Genomic DNA, 20,319 nt, shown 5'->3' with positions numbered 1-20,319 from the left:
AACAGTTATCCTCACTCGAGCCACCGAAGTGAGGAAATATGAGAACTCAAAATTTATCAACAAACATCTGCGCACACGCGTGGTACTTCTGCGCACGAGCGTGTTGTCAGCAGCGCGGGTGGCATTCCTGTATTTAGGTTGTCGCGTCGACAGTCGAGAGGGTCACCAAACTTGTCAACTACACATCCCGACGCTCGTCACGCCCGAATGGGCTATTCGAGGACAGCGCCCTGCCACGGTTCACGGAACCCGTGCAGGTCCAGGCCTCACATTACTCACATGCTCTAACATTACGCTGCTCTAACTCACATTAGAGCAGCGTAACGGGTGCTTAAAAGCCGTTCATTTTTTACGATCATGCGCATGCACCAATCTCATTGGGCGCATCAGTGTAAAATTTTTACGGCGTGAATTTTCCTCCAGTACTCCATACTGCTGGCTTAGTGTCGAAGGGACCATTGAAGCGGTGCACTGAAAGTGCATTTGAACCTAGTGCTTAACCATGCCGTCCCTCCGTTGAAAAATGTTAGACGTATTCCTCTTGCCCTCTGTCTTCTAAAACTAAACTCTCAGTTTTAGTCCACTGGCAACGCACGCAGCCTTGATATGCCCATAAACGAACATTTTTGGCAGCAGTGCGACGCATATATTAAAATTTATGAAATCATATTCATAGTTTGGTCCAATCAATGGCATTCCGGTTATTGTTACCCGATGCCCCGTTGAGCCACCGGCTCTCTGTTCAGTACATGGCTCTGCTCCCCTGTTTGTTGACGCCCAAATGGAAGGTATACGCCCATGCGTTCCCGCTGTGAAGCCCAGGTTGCGCCATCGTTATTCGCGGAGCGCTGGCCTTCTGCGCTGCGCCGTTGTTGAAACACTTGTATTTACCCCGCAGTGCAGCCTGACCTTTAAGCGTGGTTCAACCCAGTGCGAAAAATTCCAAGACGGAGAGCCAAAGCATATGCCACTCGCTGATATGGGGTTAGTGCTGCGCGTGCTGCAGTCTGCACAGCGACGACCGATATCGCATTTACTACGGGCGGATGTAAACGCGTCCTGCAGCCGCTGATAAATCACAAGGTGACTGCGTGGAACAGTGGGAAGGGTTTCCGCTCAAGCCGCTACACCCTGCAGCTGACTCCACTTGTTGCAGCGAATAATGGCCTCTCATCGCCATGCGACAACTCCTAATATATGTCCTATATCTGAGGAGAATCAAAAGCCCATTTCAGGTTCTTGATATGATTCGGAAAACTGACGGACAAAATGGATGCCGCTTCTCGAGTCGTGCATTAATTTAAAGGGAGAGACGGAACAGTAGCCTCCTCTTCGCTGCTGTGGGAGAAAACCAAATACGTTATACTTGGTGGCACATGCAGGCTGGGGCTTCTAATTGTATTTATCTTTGTCCCACTACAGTAACTGTGTTGTAAAGCAGGAAGCTCGGAGTGCTTAGTACAGTGATTAGCTTCTTTACTAGTGCCCAATTATTGTCAAAGTTCTTATTCTAACTATAGTTAACTAGCTTTTGTGATATATCATCTAGGGGCGTGCGAATATTAAAAATTTTCGAATAGTGAATCGAATATCCTTCTATTCGATACGATAAACGAATCAAATAGTGCATATTGAAAATTATTCGGAACGAACTGAATCAGTTGTAAAGTTTTCGAATCATTTTTGAATAATTGTCACGAAGTTCGAATAGGACACGCCGTGCTTTTTTTTTTTAAGACTTTTTCAAAAAGTGTCAACCCTGACTCCGCACAGCATGCTGCCGCGAGCTCTTTTTGCGGAAGAACCGGTTCAGCGCGACAATGCTGCCCATTCGTGTGGCGGCATTCGCAATTATCAACACATACGACCTTCAAGAAGCTTGGACGACGCGACAAGGCCTAGCTAGGCTTAGCGATTCCTGCATCCACGCCCGATATCGGAGGCCATCGCTCAAACACTCGTCGCTCTCATCCATTCAGATTTCTCGCTATTTTCTTCGCTGTCGTCATATATATGTACCAAAAGGTCATCGTCCTACGCGCACGAGACGATATTCAAGGAGTTGATATGCTGTTTTCATGTTACGTTTCCCTAGTGGAGATCAGGGTTTGTTTTTGTACCGTTCCAGCTTTAACTGACTGACTTATAGCGTTGCCGCTGACACTTCGCTGTTTCAGACGAATATTAGTTTTGTACGAATATTCGCGCAACTAGCGAGTAATCTCGCAAATATTCTATTCGTTGTCGATTCGGTTTTCTACTATGCACAATTCGTATTCGATTCAGTAGCAAAGCTATATAGCCTATTCGTATTCGAGTCGGTAGCAAAGCTAGCCTATTTGTATTCGAGTCAGCCACCGCTGTTACTCAGTGGTTATGGTGCTCGGCTGCTGACCCGAAAGACGCGGCTTCGACCCCGGCCACGGCGGTTGAATTTCGATGGAGGCGAAATTCTGGAGGCCCGTGTACTGTGCGATGCAAATTTCCGGAGCCCTTTACTCGGGCGTTCCTCATAGCCTTAGTCACTTTGAGACGTTAAACCGCTATTAACCTAACCTAAACCTATTCGAGTCGGTTTTGGAAGAGTACTACTCGCACACCTCTAATCACATGGTGTCAATGGAGTGGACGAGGAAGAGATACACGCACGCACGCGCGCTTAAAAATAACGACGATCAGGGCTTTTCGTTCAGTGAAAACAGGTGAATATGGCGAAGAAACGATCGCACCGAATTTCTTGCGCTGAACTATTTCAGCGACGCCACTGTGCAAACTTTCAGTCCGACTTCTGCAGGCGTTAGCCTCTTCTAAGCAGAATTTGGCATACTGCATGCAAATATAATTTAATTGCACCGGCATCTTCCACTCACTATGCTGAAGAAGCGATAAAGATGCTGCGATGAAATTGTTGCAGTAAAAGGCATTTGTCGACACATATTGAAACGAACAGACGATAAACAGCTCGGTTAAATGAGAACAGAGGCCCACACAACCTGTGCCTCTTTGCCTTGTGTGTGTTTTGGTTGTCGTCGTTTAGCTGAGCTATTTTTCGTCTGTTACCGTCGGAAATGAACCAACTAGCCCTGACCGAAATATTAAATCATGAAAAAGGTACAGCAGGCTGCAAGAAAAAAAAAACGCTTGTTTTAAGGCGTTTCCATTACCCGTGTTCCCGAGCAGCGCTGCTCAGTTTTTCAAGTGGCGCGAAAAATAAGATAAGGAAGCTGCACTTCGTGTTTACGCACAGGTGTCTTTGGAACTTTTCGGCAGAAGGGCAGTCTAGGTCCCTAGTATTTCTTAATACACGAAAACATCGCTGACACCATATTCCCTGGCTGCATGCCAGCTCTCAGAGGACAATGTAAACCCGCGACGTATAAGCGTCGGATGTTCCAGTTCCGTTTTCGACGCGAGCACTCGGTATGTGTCGATTTCGTGACAACTGGCTAAAATAGGTCAATGATACATACGTTCAGCCTCGCAACCGAAAACAATGGCGCCGCACGTAAGCACCGACGAAAGCGGAGGCGCTAGCGGGTGCTCGCCGTTAAAAGGTTTTAACCCTCTTTCTCTAACTGAGTGCCGCACGAAACGCAAGGCAATTCAGCCAAATTGGAGGTGATAGAAAGAGAAACACAAAAGGTGCAACCATGGATGCTCCCAGGCGAGCCAGACAGGTGAGGACGCTTGAGATCCAAAAGTCCAAACGAACGAGCACTAACGAGAGAGTAGGTCGCTTCACATGTGATCATCACTCAGTGTTTATTAATTAATTACTTAATTAGTTAATTAATTAGTTAATTATTAATTGATCAGTGTACCCACAGCGCCTGTACGGCATTACAGTGGGGAGGGAGGAAAATGCAAGGCAAGAGCGTAAATGCGTTCTGCGCGATTTGTTAGAATAAAATGACGGGCGTAAGGCAGCGCCGCTCAAGCGCCAACTAAACATGAGACAAGCACGCAGTTAAGGGGTGGCCTAAGGAGGCCAAGTTTCCTCCCCACCTCCCCAATTCAATTTAAGCACCCCCCCCCCCCCCACACACACACACGCACATTTGCCAGCCAGAAAACTTTACCCTGGGCTCCTCCCGAAAAAAATCCTGGCTACGTGCCTGGAATGAGATCGTGATCATCGTCGTCGTTGCCGTCGACGTATACGTTATCCAGGATACGGATGCTGCAGGGTAAATGCCTCTCCCACTGATCTCCAATATGCCCTGTCCTCCGCCAGCCGTCACCATCTTATCCCGTTTGAAGCACCCTGTTTGAGGCAGTTGATTATGTTGAAATATCAGCAGTCGTGCACACACTGTGTAATCAGGGCGTACAGGTAGCCTAAGTAAATACGCTAGGAAACATCTGCAGGTGCTGCACAACTATCACAGCTATCCACAGGAGCAGTGAGAGAGTGCAAATTAGAAAGGGTGTCAGAGTGAAATCCGAGAAAAGGAGAAAGAGCAAAGGGGAAACAACACTCGTCATGATGTCACAGCATAGCACCAGGAACCTAATTCCTACCATCTAAAAATCTGAGTTCCTTCTGCGTCAAAACGACCGATGGCTTGCTCACACACTTATCCCCCGCACGCGCTATCTTCACCGCCTCGATTATTTCCCTAACTACTTGATCATTATGGTTACTATTCATCGTGCATTGATCAAATACTGGCACGCATGGCTTTTTTCGACGCTGGCGTCCACAGTTTTTACCGCAGTTTTGACAGTGCAGGCTGAGCTGACCCTGGTTTCCTTCATTTACGTTGTTATTGTGTTCTCTCAATTTTGTGTTAACACATCTGCCTGTCTGTTCGATACATTCGCGGCCTCACGACAAAGGCACGCGATATACAACACCTTTGTGAGAACTGACGAAGCGGTTTTGATGATTAATACCGCAAGGGCTCTCCGTACTTGCGAATGGATTTATTTTCTGGCATAAAACTGATAATTTTAACGGTGCAGAGAACACAACTTGAACGCCTTTTTGCTTTCCGATTTTTTTTCAGATTATGTGATGTCTGATGTGCGTACGGGATTGCAGCTACTTTTCTGCGGTCTTTCTTCTCGAGTCCCACTCTTTTCTTCCTAAGCATACCTTCAGCAACAGCGCAAACAAGGGGTTAAGGGTAGCCAGTGTCAGGAAAAAGGGCAGCGTTGGTTGCAGAACAAATTTGAGCTGGTTAAGTTCTAGCGTAAATCAAGAGGAGGAAATTAACGGCGAATAAACCAGTGGTTATGCGGATGACCAGCGCTGGCTGGCTCGCATTGTGATTTTGCAGTCGTTGCATTTGCTTTGAGCCGCCGCGGTGGCTCAGTGGTTATGGCGCTCGGCTGCTGACCCGATTGACGTGGGTTCGATCCCGGCTGCGGCGGTCGAATGTCGATGGAGGCGAAATTCTAGAGGCCCGTGTACTGTGCGATGTCAGTGCACGTTAAAGAACCCCAGGTGGTCGAAATTTCCGGAGCCCTTCACTGCGGCGTCCCTCATAGCCTTAGCCGCTTTGGGATGTTAAACCCACATAAACCACAAACCACAAGCCATCTTCTTCTTCTTCTTCTTCTTCTTCACCTCTTTGTAATGGCACATCCACAAGCCATAAACCATAAACATCCACAAGCCATAAACCATAAACTTCTTTTTCACACAGAAGGCCGTCTGCAAAAGAACGGGTACTGCTTAAGCGTCGTTATCACAGATCACTTTCTTTTTATCGGGCCTTAAAAGAGCCACGGTTAAAGGAGCTATGAAAAGTAATGAGGCGAACTGAAAGGCAGAAAGACCTGCTGCGAGACGACGTGCTTAGAATATTCTTCAGGCCACTGGGCGGCGCGCAAAGAAGACGCTCCTTCATATATATAGTCGTTGGCCGCGGCTTTATACTCTGTCAGAAGCAGAAGTGGCGTATGCGATCTAGGGAGCTTCGTTTCCGGGTCTTCTTTTTTTTTCAGAATTTGGGGAGTAGCATTCGGGGGCCGTGTTTCTTGTTCTCAAATTCGGGTACAAATCAGGCTATTTAAGAAAACGTTTCATAACTTTTTTTTTTGAGTGGGGTGGCGGCCAAGAGTTCGAGTATGTTTTGTCATTCATTCATTCATTCATTCATTCATTCATTCATTCATTCATTCATTCATTCATTCATTCATTCATTCATTCATTCATTCATTCATTCATTCATTCATTCATTCCATGTTTTACTTGCATATTCAATTTTATATTTCTTGTTGATATTTCTTCTTATTTCGCAATGTTCAAATGTGCATTTGTTCATGCACATAAAACTTGAAATATAAATATGTACAAACGAGCAGTGATCGGCTGCATTGAAAAAGTTTGCGCGTTTTCAGCTCTGCTCATGAAAAGGGGTAAGACAGCCAACGACTTCTGTTGGGACATGACTGTTTTAGGTTACTGAGACGAAGTGCTTCACTACTGGCTACGAAGCCAACTAGCTCAGCTCCACAGCGCTTTACAATGATAACGTCCTAAAATTGAAGCATTTGTCCGAAATCTTTAGTGCAAACGGTTGGAGACTAGGGGGCGCTGCTCCCCGTGGAGAAACGTTGGGTCACCGCTGCGTCATGGGTCACCGCTGGGACTCGTCATTTATTCATGCTCTGCACGCGGCCGCGAACACCGGCCACGCGCTGAAGCCGTAGAACAGATTTGATTTCGAGGTCCTCCTTCTTAGGCCTCACAATTTGATCTGGTCCGTAGCTTCATCATGTGACCCAGTATTCGTGGCCGCAGAGCTTAAATATATGACGAGACCCACCGGTGACCCACAACGCAGTGAGCGTGTTAATACTGTCTCTATTTTCGTTATTCATCACAACAGTGCCGCCATGTTTTGCAACGTGAGTCCACCGGGCGGATGTAAAACCATTTTGCAGTCTGTTGAGCCTAGTGCCGCCATAAAATCGTTATACATAAACATTATTCTCAGTCCCTAGCGTCGCTTCCTCGCGTAAGCAATTACTCGTTTCAGTCACGACTGGTTACAGCAGGTGTTAGGTACTATCTTTTACTACTGCATGAGACATACGACTAGAGTGTAACTCAGCACATCTGACTGATTGGTGTCGAGCGAATTTCGTGCACAGCTGTGTGTTTGCCTCAAAAGGGGGCAGTTAGCTGACCGAGCAAATTAGTACATAATTAGTACGCCGATCCGTGACCTTTGTAAACATTTCCTGTGTTTCAAAAATTAGTCTGGTTTTATAATCTTTTCATTTTTCCTTTTTATTCAATGTTTGCATCAAAAGTTTGTAGTACTATTTTTGTTATTGTGATACTGTTGCACAATATGTATTCTTTGTTCCCCTGATGCCTTTGTATGTGAAGGGGCCGAGGGCTCGTCAAGCCTTGCTGGCTTTTTTCCTCGGCCCTTTTCATCGTTTTGATGAATAAATCTCTATTATTATTATAACGCATGTACAGGGTCCTGCGTTCTGGGATAAATCTGGAAAACACTCGGAGGTAAAATTTTTCTCGATTAGAAATCATCTGAAAAAAATTATTTTTTTTTGGGAGTCTGGACAAGAAATTCCAGTGGCTTTCCTCTGATTTTGGGGTGAATTTTGTGGTGAACATCACAGTGCGTAGCATGTTACGGTAAACTGTGCGACAAAGGTTAATAGAACAGGGCTAAAAATATTACGTGCGGTCCTTCATTATTCCACCTCGGCTCAAGGACTTTCGTTTTTACGCCCAATAATCGCAGTGCTTCACCCAAGAACCATGTACAGTCGCGATCAATTTGAAGGTGATCGCGCGAGCATCGACCGGCGGGCCTTTCAAGCTGCATAGCGGCCGATATCGGAACTGCGACGATAAAAATTGCATTGCCTTCTTTCCCTCGCAGGCTCTTCCGGGCTACAACCGTCACCCCTATGACTACCTCGCCACCTTTTTTCTGTGTTTGTTCTCTTTCATGGAAACCATGTGTCCGCGTCGTTGCCTCATATCGTGGCCGATAATGAATGAGTTTGAAGGTTATCTCACGAAGGGTGACGAATCTTTAAGACAGCGTCTTCGCGTGGCACGGTTTTAACACACCGTCCGGTCTAACAGTATACACAGGTTACGACACATGCGTATCTGTCTGCTGACGCGTAAAAAAAAAAACAACAACGAAATTTGCGACTTGCTAGAAGGGAGTGACAGCAGCTCAAGGAACAGCGAAAAGAGAGAGGGAAGCTACTCTGATGTTCCCCTCGCCACGGAAGGTGATGACGTCACGTGGCGCTGCTCCTTGCCTCGGTCGCCGCTCGAGCGATCACCTTCATATTGATCGCCACTGTACATATATCCCTTCTGGGACTAATCCGTTAATGGTCCTCTTTAGAGCAGATGCTCTTAGAGATCGGTGTGCTAGGGACGGCCATGCGCTTAAGAGGTGAAGAACTCTCTACCTTTCGGCAGTACTACAATCCTGTGGCTGAGAATAGAATCAGCACTGCAGAATGAAACATTGCAGGCGAACTGCAGTATGCCGCGAATCATTGTACTGTGCGAAAAATCATAAATATGAACGTGAAGACGGCTTTATCTCGGATATTCTTAGGCATACAATCCATTGTTTGCTCTCATTCTGCAAGAAATTACGCTGTTCCTCGTCCTGCAGCAGAGTTGTGGCACTATCCAGCTTTTGTTCGGTGCGTGCGAAGTCGCTGTACCAGCACCGTTTTAACAGATGTATGCCAGGCTGGCTCGCCCGTTCACGTCGCGCACTGAATCTGCTGGCTATTCTTGTAACCAGTGCGACCGCCGAGAGGGCGCTGCGATATTTCATGCCTGGACTGAAAGGAACGTGTTGCGATTGTGGGCGTAAATATTGAAAAACACATTTGTATATATTGTGACGGCATCCAGACGACGGTAATACACGCAAAAACGCCATGATCCATCTTTCTTCCGAACAAGAATTACTGGAGCAGCCCAGGGACTTGAGGACTCTTGTATAACGCCTTTGGTTAGCATCTCCTGCACTTGGTCATTGATTACCTTGCGTTCAGACGGTGACACTCGGTAGGGCTTTTGGCGGATCGGATGTGACGTACCAGTGTCAACCCTGTGCAGGGTTCGAGACGAGGGGATGGAAGATTGGCCGCCGGGCTGCAAAAAGTCAAACACAGTGGAGTATCGCTGGAGGATGGTCAACAGTGCACGGCGCTCATGCGTGGAAAGCGAGTTGTCGATCATTCGGAGCAACTGCGACTCGTCGTAAAACTCTGGTGCTGCTGCGCCCAAGGCGTCGGTAACCAAGGCAACGGATACCGGCGTGCATTGGCTCCATGACGCAAGCTTCAGGCCTTCAGGCAGAACAACAGATTCCATCGAACTGTTCACTGTCCACAGTTCAGTTCTTCCGTTGATGACGGAAACCATGGCATGAGGAACCAAGATGTTCTTCATGCAGTTCAAGTGGTTCGGTTCCACAGCCGCATCAAACACGTCGAGAGCGGTATCGGGGCAGGAAACCGGTACGCACACAGCCGAAGAAGGAGGCACGACAGTATCTCGGGCAACACAAAACACTCTCTCTCCACTGCACGAGCCTTCTAGAAGATCAGTGGTGGAACATTTGCCGACGTTGAGCTCACCTGTGTGACAGTCGACGTTAGCGCCACACATTTGCAAAAAGTCTAGGCCAAGAATAACGTCGTGCGTCGACCGGCTGAGCACCACCATTTCCGTGCTGAAGACTTCACCACCCAAACAAACCTTAACACTACACAGTCCAACTGCTGGCAACGGTTCACCACTCACGCCACAAAACTGGACATTTTTGTCCCATCGAAACAAAAATTTTCTTCCTAGGAGGCACTTAAACGCAGCACTCATAACCGAAACAGTAGCACCGGTATCCACTAAAGCCATCACAGGTACACCATCCACTAGCACATGTACTTTGTTCTGTAACATAACTACAGGCAGGGGTATCACTTCCGGCGGCAGACTTCCAGCGACCTCACCCCCATCGGTCGCGGCGACTAGTTTTCCGGCGGAGGCGAGGAGGAGCGGCGTCGGGGTGATGGAGATCGACGTGTACGGAAGGCTGGAGGCGGCGTCACACTTCTATCAGATGCCGGCGAATGATTCCGCATTTGTGCAGGCCATGAATTGCCGGAATCAGGCGGGCAGGACGGGTATCGAGAAGGACCGCGTTGGTAATCCGGACGCCGAGGATAGGTCGAGGAGCCGTAACGGGATGGTTGTCGGCGGGGACAAAATCGGGAGATGTGTCCGGGTTGACCACAGCGGTAACACACAAGAGAGGGACCGGGAGCAGGCTGCGCCGGCAAGTAGTCACCATACGAAGGACTGGGCCGAAAGTTCTCGTCGTATGTGGCCGGCACAGGCTGGTAAAAGCCGGACCGTTGCTCCGGGGGCAATCGCGGTGTGTTGTTCGGCCGCAGCCCTCGGGGTACACGGTGATCCTCAAAGTCCGCTGTGTTAACGTCGGATGGCGGAGTAGGACGCGTGAGATACACAGGAGGGAGCTCTGATGAATTTCGAGTGAGTTCCAGTGACCTGGTTAACTCTTCGCGAACGATCTGGCGGATTGTGGAAGCCAGATTACATGACGATGGTGTGTCTACAGCTGCCACCGTCGTCACCCCGGCCAAACGTCCAAATTTCGGTGTGATGCGACGCATTTTCAACGTCTCGAACGTCCGGCAGTGCTTGATGACGTCAGACACGGACTCGAGACTTTCTTTTCCGATCAAAAAATTGTAGACGTCTTCGGCGAATCCTTTAATTAAATGGCCAACTTTGTCTTCCTCTGTCATGGCAGGAGAGACGACCTTGCATAGCTTCACGATTTCCTCAATATACTTTGTGCATGTTTCACCGGGGAGCTGAGCCCTTTGCGCAAGTGTTTGTTCAGCCCGCTTCTTCTTTACGACTGAATCACCGAAACACTTCTTCAGCTCCTCTACAAAGCGGTCCCAAGTCGTGAGGGAATCCTCGTGGTTGTCAAACCATGTTAGGGCCGTGTCGGTTAGTGAAAACACGACGTTCGCAAGCCGGGCGGAGGAGTTCCACTTGTTGTAGCGACTCACCCGTAGGTAGTGGGTGAGCCATTCATCGACGTCGTCGCTAGATGAACCCGCGAATGACCGTGGCTCCCGGTAATGCTGCCACGAATTGGTGGGCACAGACCTCGAAGCGTCGCCGTCAGGGAAGTGTGACGTCCATGAAAAGGCAATACCCATTCTGCGTGGTCGGCGTTGCTGGATAAGCCGAAGATGAGGAGAACGAAGTTGGTGGCGTCGCGTGCTCGGCAAGCGGACCCAGCTGTTTTTCGATCCCCCGTCCCAGTCTTAATAAACCACTGGGCGTAACAATATTACAGCTGCAGTCGGTAAAAGCCACGAAATTATCTTGCCGCTTGTTGTTTATCGCAGCTGCTTTAAAGGCATTACATATTTCTAAACGAGCCGCCGCGGTGGCTCAGTGGCTATGGTGCTCGGCTGCTGACCCGAAAGACGCGGGTTCGATCCCGGCCGCGGCGGCTAGAATTTCTTTGGAGGAGAAATTCTAGAGGCCCGTGTACTGTGCGATGTCAGTGCACGTTGAAGAACCCCAGGTGGTCGAAATTACCGGAGCCCTTCACTACGGCGTCTCTCATAGCCTTAGTCGCTTTGGGACGTTAAACCCCACAAAACCAAACCAAACCAATATTTCTAAATGAGAGGACTGTTGCTTGAAGCTTGCAAGTGAATAAATACAACCAGACAAACTCCGAGTATTGTGCATAGTACTATGGAAACTTCGATAACGTCCGAATTAAGCATCGAAAAAAAAAAAAACACCATCCGAATTTGCTCTAAAATAAACTATGAAAACACAGAAGCCTTCACATGCATAGGAGTTTGGTGCCCTGCCTATCACGTCAAGAAGCATCGGCAGTTGATATGAATGGTTAGAGCCTTGTGTTCCTCTGGCAACAGGAGATGGCGCCTGCGAAGCAGATGTGAACAGTATTCTTATACTGTGGCTGTACCGAGGAGTAAAGTGGCTCGGTTAATTCCAGTGCGAGATCACAACCGTTCACTAAGCATCTTCCTTGTGCGTAACAAGCATGACAGCCTCCATGCAAGGGGCCAGCTCCGCACGTAGCATTTAAGATTTCGGAACCGCGCGCATATTGAAGCTAATCATCCTTTCAAAGGAGTTAATTTGAATGCCATATGAATCAAACTGATATCGCAGTTTTGTAGTTAGGATAGTCGCTTTCGCGCTCTTTTGTCGAACCTTGCGTGGCTGAACCACTAAGCCTCACTGCAGGGCCATTCTGGGCACTTGTAGAAAACTCAAATAAGAAAAGTTGATGTATGCGCAAGTTTCCAAGCCTTAACGTAACTGCGATGCTCTCTGCGTTGGAGAGCCTTTGATTAATTTTCATCGCAGGAAGTCTTTAACTGTTGTGTGGTGGGGCATATTTTCAGGGACGCTTGTGCAGTGCTAGCGCATAAAAAGTGACATTCACCAAAATCGCAGTATAGTGTCGTTTTCGCATCAGACCCGCACTAATATGCGACCTCCGCCGCCGGTGAGCGCAAGCGGGAACTCATGGGCAGCAGCTGCTGAAATGTTATGGACACCGAGGCAGCGTGCCTAGTCCTGTTAAAAATGAAAGTGTCGCTCAAGACGACACGGTACGGAAATTATCTGGATGGCTCCTGTACCATTCCCAGTCGTCTGACACTGAAGGGACAGATTATAGGTTGAGGCCGATAGAAGACTAACGTCTGCCTCACCCTCTGGGGAGAGCAGTCTGCGTGCGACCGGCAGGCTGAACTAGCACTCGAAAGGCGCGCAAGTCTCATCTCCGAGCGCGCGCCTCTCTTCCGCCGACGCAGGCCGCCTGGCCCGCGTCTGACAGGTGGCCGCTGTTGTTGCGGCGCGTGCCTGCGCTGTCGCGGAAAGTGCGCGGCAGGCACGCGCCAGGACTCGCGGTTTGGAGCCTCAATTGGAGGAGAAATTGTCGGGGCATGCCGCGCGCTCGAAGCGTGAGCTTTTATCACGAGCAGCTCCGTTAGACGGAGGAAGACGTACTGCGTCACATTCCCCCGCGGTGGAGAGCGAGTGAGAGGGTAGCTTTAATGTGATGGAATGGGGCTCTTTATGCGAGTCCTCCTAGGCTGAAGCAGCTTTATTAACGCTGCTTTCAGATAAAGTGTCAGATGTTCTGATACAGATCCCGCCAATCACGTTGCACTTCCGCCACCGGCCCACTCACTGGTCCGTACTCGTCATGGCAGACGAATGAGGGTTGACAACACTGATGCCACATTGCATCGATGATCGGAGGCGAATAGCGTACCCTTCAAATGTTCCTTCAGCTTGAAAAACAGCCTGACTTCCGATTGCACTATATGAGCGAACCGTAAGCTGGGCTAAGGAAAACAGCCGCCGTCATTATTCTATACGACATCGTGTACAGAGAGTCCACCGGTGGCGAATGTGTGTCGCCGCTGGTGAGAACACTATCGAAGGTGTTATGCTCTTATGAAAGGGGAGAGCCCGGGGGGAAAAACCCATTGAACAGCATTCGTATATCACAGGCTCTATGATGCGATAAACTTGTGGTGTATGTGAATCAGTTGGGCACACTTCCAGCAGCGTTCTTATATTTTACATTCTTCGTCCGATTGCCGTTACGAGGTTGCAAGGAGAACTGCAGAGCTGAAATCAGAGGTTATGACGTCTTTTTTTTTTCTCCATGAAATGCTTTTAGCTCCGATTAATTCCCGCCAAACTGAAGCGAGCATCGCCCGGAAACCGCGGCAAACCTGAGGCCAGACATGAAGCCGAATTTTCCTGGAACATTCCGAAAGGCTCCGCCGCGATAGTTTTTAGCAGAGAAGCAATACTTACCGTGGCATAGTCCCGAAAGCAATTGGAAACAGAGCCATAGTTTCGTGAACAGCTTCGTGGTGTACCATGTAAAGTCGCGCGATACTGTCGTCGACACGCATTTCGAATGAGGCGCGTGCTGCTGAACATGAAAACGGTGTGCATATATATATTTTGGAACATCCTCTTACGAAAGAGATTCAAGCTGTAGTGGTGCACGGACGGAGAAGAAGCGTCGTCTGCTCTTTTATGTATTGTTTTCTGCGGAGTTTATAAGTGAGCAGCAATACGCTTTTGTGGCATTCTTTCAGCGGCGATTCCCGTTGAGTGATGCCCTTGAGCGGCTGCCCACACTTCGAGACCAGTGCAGCCTATAGCATGTCCGCATTTGTACGGAATAACTCACCCGCGGATGTAGCCGCTGTCATGGCAGTACCCACAAATAGCCGACGTATATTGTACGGACCCTTCTTGGCAACGTATGCATGTTGTGGCCCACCCATGAGGGTTTCGAGCTCGAAGGAGCAGAGAGCATTTTATGTTATATTTTGCATTCAGTGTTTGTACAGTCCGCGTCTCGCAGACACGTTTGGTGCCTAAACTTTTGCCTACGCACCATCTTCGCTGTTCGATGTACGTTAACCCAAGAATGCTATGCACTACAAAAAAAAAAAAAAAAGGAAACGAACGAATGAACGCATACACAAAGAAACGAGAAAGACCACAAATGAAGAAAAGAATAAACAAAAACGAAACCTGTTAGAAGGACTGCACTCAGCAAGCGGGCCAGTTTAGGTTTCATAATGAGGATAGCCTTTTTCACGTCTTGTTGAAGAGAAACGCCACATATTTAGCGTCTGTGCTTTTGCTCAGAACTTGGCAGCGAAAAACGCTGGAAAATTTAAAGATAGAGAGTCCGCGCTTGTCGGCTCATGTCTCGCGGTGGCCCAGCGGCAGCGCTGGCTACACAGACGCCCATAGGAACGCCATACAAAGCGGAGTTGACACTATACGTGCCGTCAATTTGATGGCCACCGGGGCACAAAAGCTTTGTGTCGAGGGGTCGTCCAGGCTGGCCACGTGACGACGTTGCGCACTTGAAAAACATCTGCCGCCTCGGAACACCGCCGAGATTCGAGACCGCGCGCAGCGCCCGAACATCGCGGAAGCACACCCGCCCTCCCTGGCCGACGACGACCGCTCGCTGCGACACGCGAGAAGACGAGCCGCTGGGAAATCGTCGCCCCTTTTAGCTGCCAAGGCACGTAAGCCGCTCTCAGTCCTTGAGGAAGCGCACAATGCATGCGGCGTTTTGTTGCGCAATCGGAAGTGCCATGCCCCGTGGCACAGATTTCATTAGTTGGCTCACTGAGCCGTCGCGGCCGGAAAAGCGCTGAGGTGTTGCTAATTTTTCATTATTGCTGTTAAGAGCGAGTTGGATACGCATCGGCGCAAGTGCATGCAGTATTCGTTGTATGCAATTGTCAGGCGTGGATTTAAGAGCATATATTATAAGGTGCTGTTAAAGGAGAATGGCAGGGGGATGGGGGTTCCCTATGCCACATGTATTTGTTAGGTTTATTCGCAGAAACAAAAAATGTGAGGCTACCATTTTTTTTTCGACAAAAATTTCTAGCTCCCCGAATGAGCGGGACCGAGGGAGGTGGGGGGGAGCGTGTCCGCCCTCCCCCCTCCACCATTCTTGCGCCTTCCGTGCGGGAGTACACTTTGACATCTATAGACTGGTGCATAACGCAAGTCCAAAAAAAGTCCAATGCAGCGCGCTCCTTCTGCAGCCCAATTCAGTTGTGTGGGTCCATTTCATAGAGTTTCATACTACAACTTATTAGTATGAAAGTCTATGATTAATTTCATGGATAACTCCGATTAAAGGAGCTGCTGTTCAACTTAGTTCGACACCGAGTTATTAGACATATCTGCGGCGGACTTGCGCACCAGCCAACAAAACGACGCTGCAGGTTTTCATTCATCCTCTGTTTGGGCAACTGAGGCATGTTTTCCTTCAGTTGGTCTGGAAGGCCTTTAAACTGTAGGTGGGATGCGCTGGAAAAAAATTTAAAGGCACACTGATCTGCATGAAAGCTGGATGGCTATATTTCGCTGAATATTGTTTTACCAGTGGATGACAGGTCGATCTCAGAAACAGCATGGTTACACTGCACTCATTTGTTCGTTTTATGTTTCCGGTTGGAGCTCACCGGTTAATTCTGCGCTGACGTTCATGTCACTCCATTTCGTCGCTTAACAGCAGATAGGAGACTTCGCAATCCTCGCCCAAAGACCTTGGGCACAGACTGTTTTCTCATGCGCAGCAAGCCAGCGCGAATGATGGTGGGTCACGTGAGGGTGCGTGACACGAAGCGCGGCAGCACGCTGCGATGGCTTGCGACATTTCCAGGGAGGCCCAGCATTGTGCTCCGCGTACGTGCATCTCGCATCAACCGTGAAATAAAACGGACTCCTAGTTGGGAAACAATTGCCGTGCTTGGAAATCTTCCAGGTGTTCTTTTGAATCTTCAACTGGTCCGAATGACGTAAGAATTATAATAAAGAGCCGCATCGTTAAGAGCTCAGGTGGATTATCTCTCGGATCATCTGTAGGCGACCTTGACCGGTGCGCCGTGCCGACCAGATGGTGCACAGCTCATTAGTATGCCTCGCTGAGAACGAGGAACCTAACTGGAACTTCGCACACAGTGTAGGCGCGTACTTGGACCACAGATGACGTGGTTCCTTTCGTAGAGCTCTGTCGACGAAGGCTCAGTACACGAGGAGAAGCCGTCGGCGGGGTGAAGCAGCCAACCCGGAAGCAACCGCTGTGTCACAGTCACAATGCAGCGAGTGGCGGGTATGTACCCAGAGCCTAAGTTTAGCGCACCTATCAGCGCAGACAAAGGAGGCTAGTCCTTATATTGTGTTCAGGCGTTTTACCCGATCGGGACTCGTAGATGGCGAGAACATGTCTGCTTAATCTTACCACCGGAAAGGAGCCGGAACAACGTTTTGTTATAGCGTGCGTGATACTTTCATATTTCCCCGTCATTTAATTCGACAGAAGTAGGAAATTTACCTGAGCATCAACAACCTCACTTCATCGTCTTTAGCGTTTATTCATTATGTCACCGTACCAACTAGCCCAGACGTCTCTTCTTTTTCATCATCAAATCAATCTTGCTGACGTCATTCAATCTCAACCTCATCATTGGAGGGTCTGTTTAGGCGACCTCACCTCATTTTAACTTGTCTCATTTTTTGCATGACCTTAGTTTTTCGTGAGTTCGTTACGCTCGGAGCTTTGCGAATAATTCGCGGACACCACCTTTCGACAGACGGCTCGAGGGGAAACGTCTACAGTACAGCAAGCTAAGAGCAAGTCCGAGCCAAACGCGGTATGCCAGGCATCATATTGGTATTGAAAAAGTATCAGTGTTGGTTGGCGATAAACTTGTTGACACTTTATTAATGCGAAAACATTACTGGTCCCATTGCGAGAAAAGCCGGCGGCGTGTGTCAGTATGTTGATGTGTTAGTGTGTGTGCTCGCAGATGATACAGAAAATCCCAGCGATAGCAAGAAAAATAGGGTGACCGTAGGAAGCGGCCGTAGGAAGCACAGAGCAAGCCGAAGACCGCTAGTTCAGACAATCGTTGTCGTTCGATTTTTTTAACTGTTTGCAGTTGATTATTTTAAACCCTGTGAGAGATACGTCGGTGCGGTCTGGTGGGTGGACTGTACACCTAGGCGGACATTATGTACGTGATAGAGCTCAGTGATTAAACGATTTACTAACTAAAGTTAACTAATAAACTTTTTTACTTTTGCTTTCAAGGGCCAACATTATATTAAGAAATTGAAGGCTGTCTACTTAGAAGCTGAGCCCAGTTGTTAAAGTTTCTTTATCGGCAATGCAGTTAAATGAAATGCAGTTTTGACGTTAAATATTTCGAAATGAACTGCCGATAAAGAAGGTTTAAAAATTGGACTCAGCTTCTATATAGACAGCCTTCAAGTTCTTAATATAATGTTGACCCTTGAAAGCAGAAGTAAAAATGTTGATTAGTTAACTTTAGGTAATTAATCGTTTAATCACTGAGCTCTATCATTTACTTAATGCGCGCCTTTCTGTACAATCAACCTGCACAGACTGCACCGACGTATTTTCGCACGGTATAAAATAACGATCTGTAAACATTTAAAATAGACGCCCGGTATATGCCCCCCCCCCCTTCCCTACCCACTGGCCGACGTCAATGTGGCGCCAGTTTTCCCGACTACGTTCATACCAAAATGTGAGCAACCGTTTGTTGTACAGCGTTCCGGGTGGTGCCATACGATTTGTCGTTGCATTTAGTTTCCATGTTCTAGTCAGGTTGGAGGCTAGTTTGCGACAGGGATTCGAACCGACGACATATGCACCTTCGACCGCCGCAGTGGCGCAGTGGTTACGGAGCTCTGCTGCTGACCCGAAGGACGCGGGTTCGATCCCGGCCGCGGCGGCCGAATTTCGACGAAGGCGAAATTCTAGAGACCCTTGTACTGTGCGATGTCAGTGCACGTTAAAGAACCCCAGGTGGTCGAAATTTCCGGAACCCTCCACTACGGCGTCCATTATAGCCTAAGTCGCTTTGGGACGTCAAACCCCAATAAACCAACAAACCGACATATGCACCTTCAATTGTATGCCTCCCCAGACTCTTTACCTCTTCCCTTAAGGCGTGCTTGAGATGTCTATCGAGATGTGAGACAGTTACTGCGCAATTTCCTTTCCTCAAAAACCAATTTTCGTATCAAAATAGTGACGCAACCATTCTTTGTACGTCGCTGCGGATTGTGCGATTTCTCGTTGCACATAGCATACGTCCCTTAGGTTGGAGGCTAGCACTCGAGAGCTATTCGAACCGAGTGTCGGAGTGTTTCACTCGGACCTTTTTGGATTCAGCGTTTGTGGAATCAGCGTTCGGAGGCGCGTCTTCGTTTCATTTCTCAGTGCGCAACCTGCGTCGAGGTCGAACGCTCACGATGACAGACTAATGATTTTGCCTTCACATCCCGTAAGCAGTCTTAAGTGCCCTCTGAATTTTTTCAAGAATCTTGAATAAAACACTCTCTCAGCTGCTTCTGTGCCATGAAAAAGAATGCATCAAGAATTTTAAGCAGACTACTTTTTTTTTTTGTAATCATATACGCAAAAATACCGTTTTGTGTTGTGGAGATCAATAATACGAACGATTTTACAGAAGTACCGCTGAGTGTACCACGGCCCATCAACGCTTTATTCCAAGAGTCTTTAATAAATAATTCTTCGCATCTATTACCATGGTAACGAACTCATTGAAAAATCGAATATTACCAAAATTTTAGGCTATTCTCTGTCTGTTTTTGTGGAGCGTGCCTGAAAACTAAACTGTTTCTGCTGTGGAAAGTGGAATGCACTGGACTGCGCACTCCTGTCCGATGCTGCAGACATGCATTTATAAGGCCCAGTTTGACATAAAACGAGACGAACAGCATGGCGAGGACGTCCATAAAGGACAAACCTCAATAACTGCATGAGGCGTATATAATTTGGACAATATCTTCCATTATCTTTATCTTCATTCTAATGATTATTTTTAATAGACTGGAAACAAACACTGCAGTTACCGACGTTTAGGCACGTGTTGGCACTATGAAGGGGAAGGCTACATTATGTACGGTAAATCCACATTAAGCAGTTTTTGAAGGGGTTTTGAGACATTAGTGCAACTCTCGCGGCCAGTACAATCTCTTTCGTGCCCTAGACGTATGGCGACATGCGGAATTGACGGATCTTTAGCGAAATTTCGATATGGTTGGGAGGCGGAAACATTAAGAACAGACAACTAGAAAAAACACGCAGACACAGCACATTGTGTTTCGAATGTACTCAGTGGCGTAAACAAGCATGTTTTTGGATGGGCAGGCGGTGCCGTATCGGGCCGAGGCTGCGGGTATTTGCCCAGAGGTTAACAAACGATAAAGCAGGTGGGGTTCGCAGCGTGTGTAAAATAGAAGAGCCACTTGGCTTGCATAGCTTGATTCCATAATGTGGCGCATTCGGAAGAATATTGGTAATAGATATCTCTAACCTCTTACTTGTCACGGTAGAGAGGAGGCAGGGAGATATGATTCTTGGCAACAGAGGACAAAAGGAAGAGTGGACGGCAGCTAGGAGTCCCCAGTCCACTAGCCAACGTTTCGGCAAAAGGACTTGTCTTCGTCCAGACGAAGACGCAGTCCTCTCGTCGAAACGTTGGCTCGCGGACTGAGGCTCTCTTCCCCCTCCCAACTGTTAATTTTGTTTTGCGTTCTCTTGCTTGTCGCGTGAATCCTGTGAAACGATTTAATATCCGTACATTGTCCTCCCCAATTCCGCACCGCAAGCACATGCCCGGTGGTTGTTAATTGAT

The 20,319-nt window shown here is 48.2% G+C and overlaps 2 protein-coding genes and 1 long non-coding RNA gene across 8 annotated transcripts in view; 1 reads left to right on the top strand and 2 right to left on the bottom strand.

Annotated features, from left to right (window-relative positions):
• Positions 1-16,282, bottom strand: part of LOC149351318 (uncharacterized) — a 56,945-nt gene extending 40,663 nt beyond the window's left edge. The window contains exon 1 of the long non-coding RNA XR_016290576.1: positions 16,090-16,282. This is a non-coding gene — a long non-coding RNA (uncharacterized LOC149351318). The remainder of the gene's footprint in view (positions 1-16,089) is intronic.
• LOC149351317 (Golgi-associated plant pathogenesis-related protein 1-like) overlaps positions 1-20,319 on the top strand; it is a 49,496-nt gene that overhangs the window by 13,457 nt on the left and 15,720 nt on the right. Inside the window, exon 1 of one of the 6 annotated variants that reach the window (XM_089580641.1) lies at positions 14,985-15,131. The exons of 3 other annotated variants lie outside the window; for them this stretch is intronic. Coding sequence is in view for 1 of the 3 variants with exons in the window: in XM_089580640.1 (XP_089436766.1) it covers positions 16,724-16,739 (16 nt within the window). In the remaining 2 variants the exon portion in view is untranslated. Of the gene's footprint in view, positions 1-14,984; positions 15,136-15,943; positions 16,740-20,319 lie in introns of those variants that run through there. 2 more of the 6 variants (XM_089580644.1, XM_089580640.1) reach the window with 2 other exon arrangements.
• Positions 9,919-12,194, bottom strand: LOC149351319 (uncharacterized). Its single transcript, XM_089580637.1, has one exon. It carries the CDS (start codon positions 11,221-11,223, stop codon positions 9,997-9,999), a length of 1,227 nt encoding a protein of 408 aa, XP_089436763.1. The 5' UTR covers positions 11,224-12,194; the 3' UTR covers positions 9,919-9,996.

This window comes from Amblyomma mixtum, chromosome 3, assembly GCF_055824585.1.
Source record: "Amblyomma mixtum isolate Tamu chromosome 3, ASM5582458v1, whole genome shotgun sequence".
Lineage (NCBI taxonomy): Eukaryota > Metazoa > Arthropoda > Arachnida > Ixodida > Ixodidae > Amblyomma > Amblyomma mixtum.
Note: the sequence above shows the minus strand (reverse complement) of the source record. Positions and strands in the feature narration are given on the sequence as shown.